General features: G+C 38.7%; 1 protein-coding gene across 1 annotated transcript; it reads right to left on the reverse strand.

The window, feature by feature from the left end:
- Nucleotides 1-564: 564 nt before the first annotated feature.
- On the reverse strand, nt 565-20,428 carry Ccdc90b (coiled-coil domain containing 90B). Its single transcript, XM_021167747.3, has 9 exons — nt 19,972-20,428; nt 13,895-14,014; nt 13,050-13,153; nt 9,752-9,853; nt 8,118-8,159; nt 7,966-8,037; nt 7,399-7,452; nt 4,815-4,929; nt 565-1,378 (listed from the first exon to the last, which is right to left on the reverse strand). The coding sequence occupies exons 1-9, from the start codon at nt 20,069-20,071 to the stop codon at nt 1,317-1,319; spliced, it is 771 nt and encodes a 256-aa protein (XP_021023406.1). The 5' UTR covers nt 20,072-20,428; the 3' UTR covers nt 565-1,316.
- Nucleotides 20,429-20,740: the final 312 nt, after the last annotated feature.

Here is a 20,740-nt window from a genome sequence, read left to right on the forward strand (position 1 = left end):
CACCACATAAAATTGGGCATGGTAGTGCATGCTTATTTTATATGCCTAGCACTTGGGAGGGTCAAGGTCATTCTTGGTTCTATCAATTGGGATGGAGAACAAAGATGTAAGAAAAATAGAGAGGCTGGAGAGATGACTCGGTGTATATAGAGCTTGGAGCACCCATGTTTGCATCCCTAGCACTTTTGTAAATCCTGGGCATACATCCCAGTGCTGGGGGCCAGGAACAGATAGATTCCTGAAGTTGTCAGTTTAGCTGAAAGGGAAGGGGGAGGGGAAGAAAAAGGGACAGGAACAGGAGTCGGGTGGGGTGGAGGGAGAGGAAAGAGAGGAGAGATCCTGTCTCAAAAAAGTAAGATACAGAATAAGAAAGACACCCAAAGGTGATGTTTGGCCTCCAGATGAATACACATGTCTCTGTCTCTCTCTACCACACACACACAAACACACTAACAAAAGGAAGAGAAAAATGTGAAGACTAGAAAACAAAAGGAAAACAATACAAATTTGAACTTCCTTCTTTTGGTTCTGGTCTGGGATGTTTCAATCCCCAACTCTCTGAGATGGTAATATATATGAATGTATGTATACACACACACACACACAAACACACACAACAAGAGATGTTTGAATTTAAATGAATTATTGGGAAAGTCTTGTTTCATATAGTTGGGTTAATTCAGGAGGTGAGGATAAGTACTGGGACATAGGGTGGTTGGTGGGACACCTAATCAGCCAACGTGCATGAAGTTTTAGGTTCAATCCTTGGTAGCAGCAAATGAACAAACCACAAAATTCACTCCTCAAATGCTGCACATATGAAAAATTAAAAAGATACATGTAATCAGAATAACTATAGATTTCATATTAAGTATAACACATTTACAATGGGATATACATTATTTTAAAATTTATTATTCACTACAAAAAAATCGACACTTACATAGGAAGTCACTTTGAAAAATCAACCAACTTTGTTATAGTATTTTATTTTATATAAAAATCTAATTGCAATAATAACCAAGAAAGTAAAATCCAGTAAGTGTATGGAGTACAGAATTGTTTTCAAAAATGTAATCTGATATAAAATCCAATTTCATTTACAAAGCTCAAATGCAAAACTTTTTTTATTGCTATAGTTATCAGAGGATAAGGACTTCTATATCAAGCCAGGTTTGAGTGACAGCTTTTCAACATAAAGACATACAACATAAAAATAAAAAACCAAATACTTCATTTAGTCCACAAGTACTTTGAAGACTTTGTAGTGAGTACATTCTATGGAGTGAGCAGCAGCAGCAGCAGCAGCAGGAGTGTCAGTTCTCCTTCCAGAACCTATAAAACCCCAATGCTATCGCCAAGCAAGTGAACACTGAGGCTGTGAAAAGAAAGGAACTATGTTACAAGCTATAGCTTAATTATTTCAGACAATAAAAGAAATGAACAGAAACAAAATCAAATTTATATCCCATGTTCTTTATTTCCTAGAAAATTTGTAAAGGCAATATTTACATCAATAGCTTCCTATACTTTGGAAAGTAAAAATGAGAATAACTAAAAAATATAGGTGTCATGTCAGAAAATGTAAGCAGTGCTTCAAAGTCACTAATATCAGGTCTTAGGGTTTCCATTGCTGTGATAAACACCATGACCAAAACAGCTTGGGGAGGAAAGGGTTCAACAACTCTGAGTCACACTCAATCACTGCAGGAAGTCAGGGCAGGGACTCGAGGCAGGGACCCAGAAAGGGAGCTGAAGCAAAACCAGTGCTGCTGCCTGCCTTACTTAGCCTGCTTTCAGCCTATCCAGAGGTGGCACCACCCACACGGGGCTGAGTTCTCTCATCACTCATTAAGACAATTCTCCAGAGCTGGAGAGGTGCTCCGTGGTTAAGAGCACTGACTGCTCTTCCAAAGGTCCTGAGTTCAATTCCCATGGTGGCTCACAACCATCTGTACTGGGATCCGATGACCTCTTCTGGTGTCTGAAGACAGCAACAGTGTACTCACATATATAAGATAAATAAACCTTAATAAACAAAAAGAAAAAGAGACAATTCCCCAAGCCTTGTCTATAGGCTGACCTTATGGAGGCATTTCCTCAATTGAGGTTTTGGGGCACAGATGGCATGTGCCCATACTTCCAGATACTTGGGAGACTAAGCCTAGAAGTTTTGGGCAAATTGACAGCCAAATCCTACCATGCCTGGTAGTTGTGAATCTTCAAGAAAGGGAGCCTTACTGTCTTATTAACAATATCTCAGGGATTCTAGAACAAATAGACCCATTTATGCTTTATCTGATTTAAAGCTGTGTAATTGTGGCTTCCTAACCGGCTCACCAGTAACAACAGTACAAATATACACTTAAAGGAGGAAGGAGAATGTGCTTCAAAATGACTGGTTCCAAATGCTCAGCACAACAAAAGGAGGATGATGTAAGAAAGCCTATTTTTATGTGTATGGGTGTTACACCTACATTTATGTCAGTGCACCATGTGTGTGCCAGGTGCCTGTGGAGGCCAGAAGAGGGGACTGGATCCTGGAGTTACAGATGGTTGTGAGTCACCAAGGGGCCCTTAGAACAACTAGTGCTCTTAGCCCCTAAGTCTTCTCTCCAGACCCAGTAAAATCTTTTAAAAAACAACTGCTAACTTGCTACTACCACAAAGCCTTGCATATCTATGAACTGCTAAAAGGAAGCTTTCTGGAGAATGTCACCATCTTCAACTTGGAGGGTAAAAAGGATTTTGTGGTGTTACCCCCCTTCCCCACCACAGGATTTCTCTTTGTAGCCCTGGCTGTCATGGAATTCACTCTGTAGACCAGGCTGTCTTCGAACTCAGAGATCTGCCTGTGTCTGCCTCCCAAGTGCTGGGATTAAAAGCACCCAGCAGTATTCTGTTTTTAACTATGGTATTCTTTAGGTAAATACTCAGGAGAACACTGGGAAATCCCAGGTAGGATCTGAATTCCTTTGTTGAGACTGATCCTGGAAGAGAATGAACATTCCGAATGAGCTGTTTTGGAATTTCCCATAGCATTACAGTTGAGCTCAAGGCCTTTGGTTCTACACACTTTGTTAATGTAGGGGATTTCAAAGCCTAACTTCAGATTTTTTTTTTTTAAATCTGAATTTTAAGCAGGAACCTAATGTTTGAAATAAAAATAGAGCACTTAAATTAAAAAATAAGGGGATATATATCAGTTGAGGACTGAGACTCATTCTCATCTTCTAACTTGCTGCATTATAAACAGTGGGTGGCCAGAAAACCACTATGATCAGGAATTTTATTTATATGGTAATTTGTTAATACACACATTTAAAATAGGTGTATTTTTTGACCCCCAGTTTTTTTTGTTTTTGTTTTGTTGTTTCTGCCTCCCAAGTACTTGGACTAAAGGCATGCACCACCACGCTTGGTGTGACCCCAAATTTTAAATGTGCACAGCAACAGGCGTATAGAAATGTGTGTATTTATTAAGGCATGCACATATATGTTCAGAGTAGCATCGCTCTTAAGGATGAAGAGCTGAAACAACATTGTTGGGGAATCTTTAGTAATAAAAGATGTTTATACATGGTAATGTTAAAATATACTTAAGACAGTCACATTTTAACACATGGAATTAACTAAAATGGGTAAATAATTTTTTTAAATTTTTTTTATTAGAGAATTTATTTATGTGAATACACTGTAGCTGTCTTCAGACACACCAGAAGAGGGCACTGGATCCCATTACAGATGGTTGTGAGCCACCATGTGGTTGCTGGGAATTGAACTCAGGACCTCTGGAAGAGCAGTCAGTGCTCTTAACCGCTGAGCCATCTCTCCACTGGGTAAATAATTTTTATTAAGTGTATCTTACTTATATACAGAAGACAAGATATAAACTATTAATACTAAACCAAGAAGGTGAGGGGATTTCATTGCTCTTGAATTACATAGATAATTTAAATGAAAACATACCACTTTTATGAAAAGCAAGTAAAAAGACAAGTAGTATTTAACATGGGCCATAAAAATCTTAGCTCAGATTGAAATTGTGAAGCTCAGTATGAGGCAATCTAAGTTTGTGACAGTATCTGTGTGCTCAATTAGTCCAAGGGAAGCAGCTTCCTCACCCTCCACTCCTCTCTTCTCTCTTCTTCTTCTTTCTTTTTTTTTTTTTTTTTTTTTTTTTGGTTTTTCGAGACAGGGTTTCTCTGTGTAGCCCTGGCTGTCCAGGAACTCACTTTGTAGACCAGGCTGGCCTCGAACTCAGAAATCCACCTGCCTTTGCTTCCCGAGTGCTGGGATTAAAGGCGGGAGCCACCACGCCCAGCCACTCCTCTCTTCTTGATGTGTTTTAACAGCCTAAAACTACTTTCGTGATCTTTCTAACACTATTCAAACCTTTACAATAAAATGAACTTGTAAACTTTTCCTAAATAATTTTGCCCTTTTATTCTTCAGTTTCTTTATTTTCTTGATAGCCAGACACCTTTTTCTTTTTTCTTTTTGGTTTTTCGAGACAGGGTTTCTCTGTACAGCCCTGGCTGTCCTGGAACTCACTTTGTAGGCCAGGCTGGCCTCGAACTCAGAAATCCGCCTGCCTCTGCCTCCCAAGTCAAACACCTTTTTCTATCAGTGAAATTGCACAGGTGCTTGCTACTTCAATCTTGAAACTGGAACCTTCTTCAAGGAAAACAGGGTACCAAGAAATAAAGGAGTATTTTAGCTCCAATTTTTTCTCTGCGCTGGCCTGGTTATCCTGAGAGGTAGGAACCAACAGATCCAAACACTGTCAGCACTTCCTTTCTCGAAAGACTTACCTGCAAGATAACGAATTGTTTCAAGTTTGCTCGACTCCATCAGTGTTTTTAAGGAAGCGATTTCAGTGTCAATTTTATTACTGGTCTCTGAAATAATACTTTTGGTTTGTGTATCCTGTAGCAAATCAGAATAAGCAGAGAATTAAGGTTTTGTCCTTATATATTATAGACAAAAACATTTTCATATCTGGAAATAATTTTCTTGAACCATTCAATATTGGGCATAGTCTACTAAAAATCTAAGATATTTGAAACCTAAGATATATGCTAACCTAAGAAGCAAATGTTTTAGTCCCAGAACTAACACTTTTGTATGTAAAGTCTCTGGAATATTATTAAAATTTTAAACATTAAAAAAGACAATTTTAAAATATATTCTGCCAAAATACCAACCAAATTTATAATGTGAATGAAGATCACTATAAAGGAGCTTGCATATATCTTTTGGGATAGCATTGGAAATGTAATTGAGGAAAATACCTAATAAAAATATTTTTTAAAAAAAAGATTCTAATCCAATACAGAAGTGGATGCTCACAGCCATCTATTGCGGATAACTTTGCATGCATAGGGAACAAAGCTGAGAAATGAGCTGAAGTGAATTTGCTCATTTCCTTGTTTCTCTAATTTCTCTGACCAAGAAATTTAAGAAAATTGATTCTTGACAGGTGATCTTCCCTTACTCAATTTTGAGCAAGAGAACTTTTAAGAAAGGATGAGGCGAAATCAGAAAGCTAGGCTTTTTTTTTTTTTTTTTTTTTTTTTAGAAACTTTTTATTAGATATTTTCTTCATTTACATTTCAAACGCTATCCCGAAAGTCCCCTATGCCCTCCCCTGCCCTGCTCCCCAACCCACCCACTCCCGCTTCCTGGCCCTGGTGTTCCCCTGTACTGGGGCATATAATATTTGCAAGACTGAGGGCCTCTCCTCCCAATGATGGCCGACTAGGCCATCTTCTGCTACATATGCAGCTAGAGACACGTGCTCTGAGGGTACTGGTTAGTTCATATTGTTGTTCCACCTATAGGGTTGCAGACCCCTTCAGCTCCTTGGGTACTTTCTCTAGCTCCTCCATTGGGGGCCCTGTGTTCTATCCAATAGATGACTGTGAGCATCCACTTCTGTATTGGATTAGAATTTTTTTTTAAATATTTTTTATTAGGTATTTTCCTCAATTACATTTCCAATGCTATCCCAAAAGTCCCCCATACCCTCCCCCCCCACTCCCCTACCCACTCACGCCCACTTTTTGGCCATGGCGTTCCCCTGTACTGGGGCATATAAAGTTTGCATGTCTAATGGGCCTCTCTTTCCAGTGATGGCTAGGCCATCTTCTGATACATATGCAGCTAGAGACACGAGCTCCGGGGGGTACTGGTTAGTTCATAATGTTGTTGCACCTATAGGGTTGCAGATCCCTTTAGCTCCTTGGATACTTTCTCTAGCTCCTTTATTGGGGGCCCTGTGATCCATCCAATATCTGACTGTGAGCATCCACTCATGTGTTTGCTAGCCCCCTGCATAGTCTTTTACATTTTTTTTTTTTTATGCCATGTACATTGGTGTTTTGTCTGCATGTATGTCTGTCTGTGTAAGGGCAAAAGATCACCTGGAACTGGAGTTACAGACAGTTGTGAGCTGGCATATAGGTGCTGGAAATTGAATGTGGGACCTCTGGAAGAGAAGCCAGTGTTCTTAACCACTGAGCCACCTCCAGCCCCTACAATCTATGTCAACTCTACCACCTACTGGTTGTGTGATTCTAACCTTTTTGTATATTATTTTTCAAACTGCTAAAGTAGAAATAATGATAAGCATACAGGCTGACCTGAAAACTAAAGATATTAGCAGACACAAGTAAATGTATAATGGAATCTTGTACATATTAAACACTAAGTATTTACTATCAGTTTTAAAAAGTAAAGATTTTAAATTTAAATCTAGACATTTATTTATTTAACAATAGTGCATTTTTGTTTTTATAAACGTTATGTCTATGTAAAAATAGCTTAATTTTTAAAAGTATGTCATGCAAAAGTTAATACTTTTATTGAGGGGGGGTATTTTTTTTCAAAATGGAGTCTCACTATGTAGCTTTGGTTGGCCAGGAGACTTCACTATGTAGAGACCAGGGTAGCCTCAAACCCAAGAGTTCTATCTCTGCTTCTCAAATGCTGGGTCTGTGGCCCAATCCTTAATCCTTTTTTTTTCTTTTAAGATTTGTTTTATTTTACATTTTGTGTCTGTGTGTGGATATGTGTTGGAGGCATCAGGCATGAGATCCCATAGAACAGAGGTACAGATGGTTTGTGAGCTGCCTAATATGAGTGCCAGGAACCAAACTCCAGTCCCTTGTTAAGTGTGGTATGTTGAGTCATCTCTCTAGTCTAGAAAGCTTTAATTCCTATTCCAAGGTAGCAGCTCAAGTACTTCATTTCCTCAGGGCATCTTTCCCTAAAGAGCTGGCAAACTGTGACAGTGGTGAAGAAGTCAGATTCTATAGGGCTAGGTATTTAAAATCCAAACTTACAAAGTGAAACATACAAAAGCACATGATATATGAAAGAGAAACTTCTACATACCTTTTTGGCAAATTCATTGGTTGCTTCTATAAGTTGCTTTTCTTGATCTGTGAACTAAAGGATATGAAGTCAGATTAAAAGAAAAATTGGACAGCAAGAAGACTCAGTGGAAAGGCAGTTGCCACACAAGCCTGCAACCTGAGCTGGCTCTCTGGAGCCCACAAGCAGGCGAAGAGAACTGACTCTGTAAAGTTGTCTCTCACTTCTACATGTGTTATAACAACAGCAGCAATGCAAAAAGGGCTATAAATAACTTAAAAAGGAATAAATATAACAAGAACATTCATTTAAAAACATATTATTGGAGGGGCTGGAAAAATGGCTCAGCAGTTAAGAGGACTTGTTGCTGCTTTTCTGATTCCTGCACTCCCCCTGGACAGCTCACAACTGTATGGAACTCCAGCTCCAGGGGATCTTATACCTCTGAGCATATATTTGCCTCCTAGGTGGATATATAACATATGGATACACAACATACTTACATAAGTAGAAATAATCTTTTAAAAAAGCACACTGCTGGGCATGCACACAAGAAATGAATAAAGTAAACTTTAAGAAGTGTGTTACCATGTCTGTCACTCTGCTCCTTTCCAGGTTAATGTCCAGTTTATTGTCCGCTCTGATTCGACTGGTTTCATTCTTTAAAGAAAATTAGTATTTTTAAAAATGAACTTGTAATGGGTACTTGTTTTGAAACTAGTGGAATAAATGTCACTTACAGTCAGCTGCTGCTTAACTTGATCTAGTTCAATTTTCATTTTCTAGGTATAAAAGAGGTGACAGTTAGGATCAATCCAAAAGTGCCTGTGATAGCTTCATAAATTTGAAAACATAGATTAGCAAGAATTGGGTATCTATGGATTTTTTTTAAAAAATACAGAATTATGATTTTAAAAAAGAACAGACCACTGTATTCATTAAATATATTCTAGGTACAAAACATTTAGTTTTGGTGTTAGATTTTACTTTTAAAATGATTTACTTTTTTAAATTTAAAAACTTTTAAGCTAGGACTGGAGACATGGCTCAGTGGTTAAGACTGCTCGCTGCTATTCTAGAGGCCCTGAGTTGGACCAGCTGCCTGTGACCCCAGTTTCAGGGGACTTGACACCCTCTTCTGACCTCTATAGGCATGTCTCTCTCTACAGCCCCCCTCCTTTCCCCTCCTAAGCCCCTAGCCCCAAAATAAATCTTAAACTTTAAGCTGTTTCTAACTACAAAAGTACATCTTGAGGGTCTACAGAGATGGCTCAGTGGTTAAGAGTGCTTACTGCTCTTTTAGGGGAGTGGGTTCAGGTTCCTAGCAGCCAAGTTAGGTTGCCTACTACTGCCTGTCATTCCAACACCACAGGATCTGATGCCCTCTTGTGGCACCTGCACCCATATACAAAGAGCCACACACATAAAATTTTAAAATATATTTAATTTTTTTTCTCAGTGATAAGGACAACACAACATTAAATTCAATGGAAAACATCATAGTACTTTCAGTTTTAAAAACAATATATGACAAGCTATACTAGAAAATTTATATAATATTGGAGCTCAGATCCTTCCCCCTTTCTATGACTTTTATATAAACAACTTATAATATGTACTCAGTATGCAAGAAACTGATTTAGAGATGAAGACTAGGTAATCTAATTTAACCTTTTAAACAGTGGCTTGTTTTTGTTTTTTGAGACAGGATCTCACTTTAGCCTTAGTTGGTCTGGAATGTGCTGTGTAGATCATGCTGCCCTCAGCCACACAGACACTCACCTGTCTCTGTCTCCTATGTGCTGGAACTAAAGGTGTACATTACCATGCCCAGCCCTAAATAGTGAATTTTTAATTTAAAAACTTTGTAATACATAATGTACTGGTTAGTTTTATGTCAACTTGACACAGCTGGAGTTATCACAGAGAAAGGAGCTTCAGTTGAGGAAATGCCTCCATGAGATGCAACTGTAAGGCATTTTCTCAATTAGTGATCAAGGGGGAAAAGCCCCTTGTGGGTGGGACCATCTCTGGGCTGGTAGTCTAGGGTTCTATAAGAGAGCAGGCTGAGCAAGCCAGGCCAGGGGAAGCAAGCCAGTAAAGAACATCCCTCCATGGCCTCTGCATCAGCTCCTGCTTTCTGACCTGCTTGAGTTCCAGTCCTGACTTCTTTTGGTGATGAAGAGCAGTATGGAAGTGTAAGCCGAATAAACCCTTTCCTCCCCAACTTGCTTCTTGGTCATGATGTTTGTGCAGGAATAGAAACCCTGACTAAGACACATAATATTATTCGGTTTTACTAAGTTATTTACTAGTAAAACCGTGAGATCAGTTATTTTTTAAATCACTACTGGTAAGTTAAAACTTCTATTACCTCATTCTCTGCTCTCAGATTTGCAAATTCACTTTTCTCTAGGATGACCATGTCTTTTCTGATGGAATCCAAATGAGCCATTAGCTGTTGGACTGTTATTTCCTAGGAAACAAAATAAAAATAACCATGTAATATATGGAATAGTGGCATCCTTTTATTTTTGAATTGTTTTATAAATTTTTAAAAGAATGTCAACTTGCTAACAGGTATGATTACTGATTAAGAAAAAATACATATGAAACTCACATATCTGAAATAACAAAATAAAAATGAGGAAATTCAAGGAAGAAATTCCAGTGAAAAGAAATATCTAGGTCTTTTAATGAAGAGTGTCCCAACAAAAATGCTTCCTTAGCCTCTATGAGTTCCTCAACAAACAGTGTTTTAGGTTTTTCTCTTTTAGATCGATCTATTTATTTATGTATTTATTTATGCACAGTCTTCATGCATGCCAGATAGTTGAGAGCCATCATGTGATTGCTGAGAATTGAATTTGGGACCTCTGGAAGAGCAGTCAGTGCTCTTCTAAGCCATCTCTCTAGCCCCTCAGTTTTGTTTGATACTAACATTTCAGTGTTTTGATTTTCAGAGACTTTTCTACCATAAGAAAAAACAAAGAAATCGAATAGGAGTCAGAGGATTTTTTTAAAAGTAAGATAAACAATTGAAATAATTGTCCTTTATCAGCATAGCATAGTTAGTTTTGTTTAAATGTCCTGGTCTCTTTCCTGTATTTGACACTGCAGAAAAAATGTGAAAGAAAAGGAAACTCCTACCTGACATCATAAGCATTTGCTTTATAAAGGACTATAAGCTTGTTTCTGCAGAAAAGGTCTTGCTCTATATAACTTAAAAAATACTTAGAGAATACTTTTTTTCTGTAATAAACCCCTATACAAGTGGGAACAATTAGGTTTAATGTTTTAAATCTAATTCTTGACCCTCTTGCTGTAGCCTTGGCATATACTAAGTATACTTAGCAGAACATTTCTGCAGAAGTGACTCATAGCAACCCTGCAAAGAAATCTGTTTCCACAGTCAGATTCTTAAAAGTTAGAAAGATTCATAATTTCTCTCTCTTTAAAGGTAAAGGAAGAGAGTGTAATCTTAAGAACAGGCTTACATAGCAGGGCTTTTTAATAAAGAAAAAGTTCTAAGCAAAAAGAGCTACTAGTCCATTTTTAAAGTCACAGTTCCTTACTGACTGATATAGGTAAGAAAGACTGAAAACTGAATTAAGTTTTTTTTTTATAACAGAGGGCACAATTTAAGACATCTCTGAAAGCTATGCTAATTTAGTTTTCAAAGGGTCTACAATTCATACATCTTTATGTAAAAGTAACTTCTGTTCACCTGATATAATTGTCATGTCTGAGGATTAATGCCTTTATCTGCTAACCAAAGCCTGATCCTGGAAGCTTCTAGCCTTTGTACAATCTTATCTAGGCCTAGAATGTTTTCAGCCTCTGAGATTTACTACTAAATAAGCTCACCCCTTCCTTGTTCTTACTGATTTCTGGCTGGCTGTTATGGCTCAAACTCCTCTCCAAGCTGGTTGATTCAATCTAGCTTCTCTCAATTTCTGACTGAATTTGGCCTCATACTAACTCTGGCAATCTGTTCCTATCTTCTGGCTCCTTCTCATTCTCTGGCTTGTTTTCTCTCTGCAACCTGTCTTTACCACTGTCCCAGTAAAACTGCCCCTCTCCCTTTCTCTTTGTGCTGTTCTCTCTTAAATAGCTTTTCTTTCTCTCTTCTGGTCAGAGTTGGGCATATCCTATTTACTGTCAGATTTTTCTCTGATTTGTCACTTTGTCTGCCACTCATTAGACATCATTTTCAAACATGGCTGCTTCCTTCTAAAAACTAACTTTCCCTTTCTTATTTGGAACTAAAGTTTAGAGGTGGGATTAGGTTCCTAGATGAACAGGGTGCTTACATCACAAACCAGTATTTTTATTTTTATTTATTTATTTTTTTTAAGATTCATTTATTTATTATATGTAAGTACACTGTAGCTGTCTTCAGACACTCCAGGAGAGGGCATCAGATTTCGTTATGGATGGTTGTGAGCCACCATGTGGTTGCTGGGATCTGAACTCGGGACCTTCGGAAGAGCAGTCGGCGCTCTTAACCACTGAGCCATCTCACCAGCCCCAAACCAGTATTTTTAAAAGCCAAAAGTTTAATAGTAACATTTCTACACTGAGTGCTATTTTTAGTATGTAGGACTACATGGTTCTGGCAGCAGGAATAGTCCTCAAATCATAGTTTTAAATTTGTGCTTGCACAAAAAGCAGGCTTAAAATTTAATAGTAAGTTATTTTACTGAAAGTGTCAATCGCTCCTTTGGATAGCCCATAGACATAGCAGAGCTTTGGGAGAATTAATTAAATACTTGGCCATTTTTTCCCAGTTTTTAATTGACTAGTTTGTGATGATCCTGAAATAAGCTAAGCTAAAAATAATGCAAAATTGAAAAGAAAGTTAGATGTAAGAGATAGGTGTTTTAATGTCTAACAAATTAAGAATTATAGTAAAAATCTTTAAGAGCTATTGATTTTCTCTAACCCTTTTTAGATTCTAATTTTATGTAAGAAATCTTAGGTTTTATGGTTATGAAATAACCATCTGAAGGAAAAAGACTAAACTTGAAAAATCAAAATAAAAGTATAAGAATAAAACAGATTTTTAAATAGTTCAATATCTTGTTTATTTTTGTCCATTATCATCGAAATATGAAGTCTTGAAAATGACTCAGTCTTTGCACAGATCAGCAAAATGGCTTAGTGGGTAAGCATGTGTGCTGCCTCAACTTCACAACCTGAGTTCAGTCCCTGGGACTCACGTGGTGGCAGCAGAGAACCAACTCTTGTAAGCTGTCCTCTGACATCCACACTTGTGTCATGACATGCTTGATTTTTTTTTTTTTTTTTAATTTTACATCCCATCAGATTTAAACTTTCAGCCAGGTCATTTATAAAGTCTTCTATAGCTATGTTAGTCCCTTCTAGCTTACAAAGTCTGTAAAAATTAACCATGGTGCAACCCATGAAAACAGTAGACACATCATATTGAAAGGCTAGCTCTTTCACTTTGAGAGCTTCCTCTCTCAGTCTACCACCATGACCATCTCACACAAGGGAAGATGAATGAATTCCACTCTAGGTATCAAGGACACTCCAACTCTTCTAGACAGACTCTGAGAAAGGCCTTTCTAATTTGTCCTTTCCGCCTCCCTTGAAAAAGACGATGTCATGAAACTTATCAGGAGAGAGAAGATGAGTGTATTACCTACCTGTTGAGCTTTAGTCACCATCTCCTTGTAGACAGTGTCCAGGCTGACATTTGACAGCGTACTGAGCACTGATACAATTGTCTGTGCTTGTGTTTTGTCAAATCCTGCATACAAGTAAATCTGCATTTTAAAACATGTACATCACTAGCAAAAGAGACAGCTAACAAACTTCCAATAGCTCCACTGTTAAAACAGTTACAAGGAAAAGATGGACAGTGCTATCTTATTTTAAAATCACTCTGCAATTCCTAATTAGATCTACAACAAAATTGAATATTTCTAGTTTTTTTGGAAGTATATAATTGGCAATAAAACCATATTTCATTATTTTCATTTGTTCTTCAATTAGTACTTGGCTGATAGTGAAGGTAAGCAGGTGAATACATTTTATTATTTTTCTCTGCACTACTTTTTTATAGCTTTTGTCTACTTTTCAATAAAATTACTAAGCTTTCTTTTATTGCCTCCTAAAACATTAGGTTTACCTAGAACTTCAGTAAGCTGATTCAGTATTTCTGAATACCACCCCGTGCTATTAGGTGCTCCCCTGTAATATACTGTCATATCTGGAAATATGTTATTACTTTTTTCTTCTTTAAATTTCCATCCAGATTTTAGTATTAGCCTAAATTTTTTTTTTATTTTTACTTTACTGGAATCATTTTGTGCATATAAATTTATCCTATGCTTTTTTCCCGCTCTCTTAACAATGATTTTAAGTGATTATAAAGCATTCCAGTGTATGGCAAGCATTCTCTTTCAATAATCCCTCTTAGTTGTTGGTAACTGACTTGGGAATTCATTATATGAGTGCTGCTAATTTTCTTCGTATTCATCTTTCTCACCGTGAGTTTCCAAGTCCTGCACCAACGCATGGGTATCAAAAGTTAATTTTCTTTGTTCTAGAGGAGTTATATCCACTGGTCTTCTATCATAATCTGACTTAGTTGTGGTGGTCAAGAACCCTGAAAAGAGAAAACAATGTTATAATAATTTACAATGGTATCACACTTTGGCTTCTAAAGAGCTCTCCACATGTATTTAAATACAATTCTAGCTTCCCAATTAGGTGTCCTGTAATTTCACCCAAATTCACTGACTCTTCTCAACCCCTTTCATCAGAATGTCTGATGCTATCCTATATATGGCAGCCATTAGTAGATATTTCATTTTCTTCTTTAGCATTCAAAAATAATTCAAGAGTTGGTGTAAATCCTAACGTGCATTTACTGCTTTAGATGCCATGGCCTCTATCCTACCTACGGGGAAACAGAATCTGCCTCCCTTTCTCCAGTGCTCAGAAGTCTCTCATAAAACCTTCTGGTCCCATCTGTCGTGGTACCATTTATTTCCTAGTTTTCAGCTATAATACAGTTAACGAGTAATTGTTTTCTTTCAGACCCTGACTATAAGCCCTATGCTACCTTGGCTGTATTTTTCATACTGTATCTTTAGGACTCACAAGGGCACTTGTTGTGTTAGTTCCCTTCAATATGGGAACATTTCACCCTTCAGGAAAGCTCCTTAAGCTAGAATATATGCAACTTTCTGCTAGAATAAGCACCCTCTCAGATGGAAGGAAGCTGCACAGATTCTGGGAGGAGCCACATTGCTAAGGAGACCCAGACAAACTGAACTGAAAGATGACTCAGACCAGAACAGCTGTCCCAAGGAAGCAGAAGCCAGACAAACTGCCTAAAAGAGGCTCAGACCAACTGAGGCACCTGGAAAGGACAGCCTGTTGAGCTGCCTGCAGGCTGTGTGGTGTGCTCTAGGTCCCCAGCGTTATGAGCTCTCACCCATGCTGGGCTGGGCTTTGATGATGCCATTTCTCAGTCATTTCTGCTCCTGTGAGCAACCCCAATAAAACGCATGGTTCACTAAGTTGGACTATGTTATAATCTGTACTTTGTCTGTAATGGGCTAACTGGGCAAGCTGATATATGTGTTTTGTCATGCAACAGGACTTTGATACACAGGAATGAATTTGAGTTTAAGTTCTGGAGCATTTACTGGTCAGTATAGGAGATCTAAGAGCTATCAGTTGTTTCTGATATCTTGTCCTGATGTGTTAAATTCCCAAAACTCAACTTGGGCACAGTATAGTCTGATGAATTTTATTATGAGGTATTTCCTCTGAGGAATTCTACACATATAAAACTTCTTAACTATTGTGATACATTAAGATACTGTCAGTGTGATAGTCAAGTATAAGGTGTCATACCAGATAACTTATATGCTTCCAAAGCAAGGTAGCAGAATCCTCATTTTTAAATTTAAAAAATCATGCTTATTAGAGTTAGGTTTGGTACCTAATGCTGAATATGGTGATTCTAGCACTCAGGAGACTGATGCAGGAGGATCATGAATTCAATGCTAGCCTGAGTTTCATACCCAAACCAGTCCAGACTAGGTTAAGCCATACCATGCTTAGGAAAGGCAAAGGAATTTGCTTAGGTCACAGAAACAGTAATAGGTAATAGGATTCAGATTTAGGTTCTTTTGACTATAAAGCTCACATCTTATCTATAGCCTGTGCTGTCTTATTTTATCCAAGCTACTTATATATCTAGTTACTTAAAGGACAGGTTTAATTTCAGGTATTACTTTATGCTAATAATTTTTAAGGCATATGTAATTCCTTAATAAGTATCTCTATAGTCAAAATCTTTATAATAACAAATATAGATTATACACTGGATCATGTGCTGGGCACAGGGAAAAATATAGTGAAGCCAGACATACCAGGTGTCTTCACTGGTTTTATCAAAACGCAGTAAACGTGTCATAAAAAAATTTCAAAGCCTCACTTATGATTTCCATTTAATCAAAGAGATAAAGCAGTTGGAAAGGCAGAACAGTGCTTTGAAAACATACTAGCAAAGTAGCCTTTTTGGCTGAGTGTCGTCTAGAAAAGGTTTAAAAAAAAGAAACAAAACAGATGTTTTTGTGTGTGAGATGTAAAGTAGGAAAGAAAATAAAACTCTGAAGTATAGATTTAGTAGCTGTCCTATTCAGCTGTACTGGGAGAAATGATTTGGTACTCTTAGTTACCTCTTCTGCCCCACAAGTTCGCTTAGAAAAGAATCAGAAATGTTTATTTTAATGATTTTATGCTTATTATTAAATTCTTATTTTATTGATGGGAAAAAGTGATGTTTGTAGGCAAGTATGCTGTCTCAGATCTTAGGTTTCATGGCAGTCAAATTAGTACAGTTCCTGATATCAGTCAACAAATAATGAATGCCTTAAAAAAAATCAACTCCATGGTATAGAGCACCAACAACTCTCTACAGGGCATAGCTAATTTCATGTCCTATTACGCTTTCTGGCTCTTAGACTTTATCTACAAACATGTCATCTGCTTGCTTTTCCTTCTTGGGGCCTTGCCTATCCTGTGTTCAGAAAGCTTTTTGCCTGTTCATATTCATTCTTGAGAGCTCTGCACAAAGGTCTCTTCTGGTGCAAAGTGTGAAAGGATTCCTGAGGTCAGATCTCTACTCTGTACTATTCTTTTTCACAGTCTTCATATTTATGTAACTTACCCTTTAAGTTCCTCATTAGATCAGGCATTAGTCAACTCCTGCCATCAGGCTACCAACACCTGGTTTACAAAGTTGTTTCCATCAATAAAACTTAACTGAAATTATTATCTAGGAGTGCTTTGACACAATGACAGAGAAGTTGTAATCAACCATATGGCCCACACAAACTAAAATATTTCCTATTTGCCCTTTCACAGAAAGTTTGTTAACCTACAAAGTAAACCTTGAGAATGGGGGCCATGTCTGTTCTTGGTCTGCTCAGGTCCCATTGCCCAACAGCTTTAGCTGGTCTAAAGATAAGTGCTGAATGGAAGGAACTGTGTTTGGCACTGTATGTACAATGATGTTTTGGGGTCAAAGACTTGTTCAAGTTTCTCAGATTGCTGGGTTCAGATGATCCTATTCCAGCCTTCTGGGTAGCAGAAGATTATAAGGTGTTCACTTCTGCTCTGGACCTTCAAAGTTGTGGTTCTTATGATGTGATTTCAAAATATATCCATTTGGTCCTCTGTGGGAGTAAAGATTATGTGGAAATAACTAGAGTTATATGAAATCTTAGAGAAGTAAGCCAGATAGATAAACAGAATGGGCAAAATTCACCAAGGCATGCAACACTGTCATTTCTACCTTGCATTCTATTTATGATAGGGTGAGAATAATGAAATATATATGGGATATTTCTGTAAGATTTTAAAAATTTTTACTTAAAAGTATGTGTGTGTCTACGTGAATGTATGTCACTTGTGAGCATGACTGTGGAAGCTACAGGGGTGCTGGATCCCCTGGAGCTGGAGTTACAGGCATTTACAAGTGCTGCCTGAGATGGATGCTGGGAACCAAAGTCAGGTCTTCTAAAAGTGTTCTTAACTGCTGAGCCATCTCTCCATCCCATTTCTTTATGTGACTTTATTTCTCTGATGTGGGTGTTGATAGTCTCTGGCACCAGGACTTTGAGTGGGTAAAGTATCTGTTTCATTTCTTTGAAAGGCTTTTAAATATTCTCAATAAGGTATTATCACTGGTCTGATTGTGACATGAGCAATCTGATTCATAAGCACTCCTTAAGAGTCTATTTGATACCAGGCAGTGGTGGTATACATGCCTTTTATCCCAGCAGAGAGGCAGTCAGATCTCTGAGTGTATGAGGCCAGCTTAGGTGAACAGAGCAAGTTCCAGGACAGCCAGGGTTATACAGAGAAACCCTGTTTTGAAAAACAAAACAAGAGTACATTTGACATCTATATAAAACCCTACATACTTCATTTTAATTTTTTCAAACTAATCTTGTATTTTTACAGTGAGATAGCAAATTCAAAATTAAAAGACTTATCAATTTACAAAATGACTACTATAGATCTCTGGACTATCTTGTAGAAAATGACTCTTTTGGAAAAGACCAAAATTTACTTTTTAAAAAGGCATATAAAATAGAGTTCACTAAATCTAAGTTGCAAGTTTTATTAATTTATTGCCTGTTTTTAGAACTGAACCACTTCAAAGACATAACTGGTTAGTTTTCTTATTTGTATATTTGTGTGTGGATGTATGTATGTGGGTGTGTGCATGTAAAAGTATGTGTGGAGGTCAGAGGTCAACTTTCAGGACTTGGCTCTCCCATCACATGATTCCCAGGACCAAACCTAATCATCAGGCTTGGCAATAATACCTCTGCCTGCAGACTTATCTTGCCTGGTACCAGCTTGTTATTTTTCTATAAAAATTCAAAGAATTAAAGCATATATTCTCAGGGAGTAGGTGGTGGTACATGCCTTTAATCCCAACACTCGGGAGGTGGAGACAGGTGGATCTCTGTGAGTTCAAGGCCAGCCTGCTCTACAGCTCAAGGCCAGCTAAGGTTACATAGTGAAACTCATTTCAAACAAACAACTCCAAAGAACATATTCTTACATTATAGTCTAGTGGCATAATGTATATGTTGGTTCAGAGAATCTATGGCAAATTAAATGAACTAACAAAAATGCTTCCTCTCCACCTGAGGACTGATTCAGTACTTCTGGTCATAAGGCTTGGCAATCTGTACTTAGAAGAAACATCTGTAGTGTTTCTGATGTACTGCTAAGTGCGGATAGTAACAAATGAAGACTGCAGCACCATCGGCAAAACCATGTAGACAAATCAGGGCTTCCTCTGCATCTCACCATTTACTTGAAAATAACTATACTGTGGTATTTCCATGGGATAAGGACCAACTTTCAAATTTGCTAGACTATTGACATTTGTCTATAGTAAGCAGTAAATACTTGTTACACTGAACAGGGACACAAACCATGCACTAATTTTAAGGGGAGACAAGATTTCCTCAAGAGTAACCAGACTTCTAGTGGAATAACTTGAAAATTGTACTAAAATATTAACATTTTCCTGGGGTGTTCTATTTTTGGTAAAAGTACACAGATAAGTTGAGATTTGAATTATTTCATCAGATTCAAAACAATGCTACCCCTTTGTTTGTGTGTGAGGGCACACATACCTAAGGAGAGGCCAGAGGAGGTCTTTGTATCCTGCTCTCTCATGCCCTTCCTAAGTCTTTGAAAGGGCAGCTTTTATTGAACCTGGAATTGGCTGGGGGTTCAACTTTGTGTTGTTATGCTTGTGTGCAGCACATGTTTCTACCAGTGGACCCTCCTCCCTACCCTTTTCTGAAAAGTCCACCAGAATATGTATTTATAATAACTACCTAAATATGGAATCAGAGATGTGACTAATTCTAGCAGTTAAACAGCAGCCTTGATTGAAAGTCAGTGGAACAAATAGAATTAAATAACAGGGTGAAAACAAAACAGTGACAAGCAACAAAACCACACAAGTGTGGAGGGTGGAGAAGTGTTTTTGGGTATGAATAACTCAGTTTATCATCATACACAGATCCAGGAAGAACGAAATGTGGAGTTTGGGATGCCTTTTACGGAGGAAAAACTGAAAAGCAAAAGTATAAAAAAGGCCTTGGAAGTAGTTCTCAGAGTAAAGTAAGATATTCTCCAGGATATACAGACTAACAAAGTGTTTGGAAACGCATAGGTTCCAGGACACTTAAAAAACAAAACAAAACCCTAGTATGTGATTTGTAAATCAGGACACCCGCAAACTACCTAAGAGTTCATAAACGGAGTGAGACGGAACCCCGCCCCGCGCCCCCACCAACTCAAGCGGAGAGGAGGCGCAGGTCCGCAGGGGCTGGGTCTAGGAGGAAGCTCTCCAGCCAGACCCCGTCGGTTCCGCCCAAGACCCGCCATCCCGGGAGCTCGAGGGTGGCTCTGCGCGGGTGGGCGGGGCCCTGCAGGGGGTGTGTCACTCTCGCGGACGCCTGAGCGGGCACACCCGCCCGAACCTTCTCCCTGAGCGACTCTTCGTCTCACCTCTCCGCAGGGCGGGTGACAGACGCCCATGGGGAGTTGGAGTCCAGCGGATTCCGCCGCCGTCAGGGCGCAGGAACCGCCAAATCCAGCGGCTCCTCATAGTCTCGGAGCTCCGCAGGTCAGCAAGGGGAAGCGGAATACGCGTTGATTCTCGCTGAGGCTTTCGGACAATGAAGTCCTCTCACCATCAGGATGCTGGGAAATGTAGTTTCCGGACTAAAGCACCTACTTGAGGGGTTTTTCTTCTACAAAGCTACGCCTCTTCACAGAGCCACACTTCACACGACTCAAAGCTTATCCCCCTAGCCCATCGCCCTTTTCCCATCTCTTCCCGCCTTTACCGCCCTAAGAAAGCGGGGTCTTGGAGAACCTTCTGGCGCCCATTTGCGGGCGGCGAGTTAGTCCCGCAGCAAGCTTCCCAGACCGAATCCAGCGTAGCCGCATAGCATCATGGGACCCGCAGTCCTTGCTGCTGAGGATTGTGGGGATGAGACCGCGTTGTAGCATCGACCAGTGCCCGTGGAAGTCCAAAGCGCACCACACACTTGCAGTTTCGCGTCTCTCTGCTTGGCCCTCTGGTGCACTGGAGGACCAACTGTTTTAGGCCTTCTCTTCAGGGAAACGAAAATTCTCCATTTCCTGGGTCGGCATTGTTCATGATTTAACTTTCTCCAACTTCAGTTACCAAAGTCATTGCCCCAACTGGTAAAATCTTGAAAGCAATGTACTAACTAGTCAGTCGCTTACCTAGATTGCAACTTTGTGGGAA

The sequence above is a fragment of the Mus caroli genome, unplaced genomic scaffold, assembly GCF_978045245.1.
Source record: "Mus caroli unplaced genomic scaffold, Mus_caroli_1 scaffold_8, whole genome shotgun sequence".
NCBI lineage: Eukaryota > Metazoa > Chordata > Mammalia > Rodentia > Muridae > Mus > Mus caroli.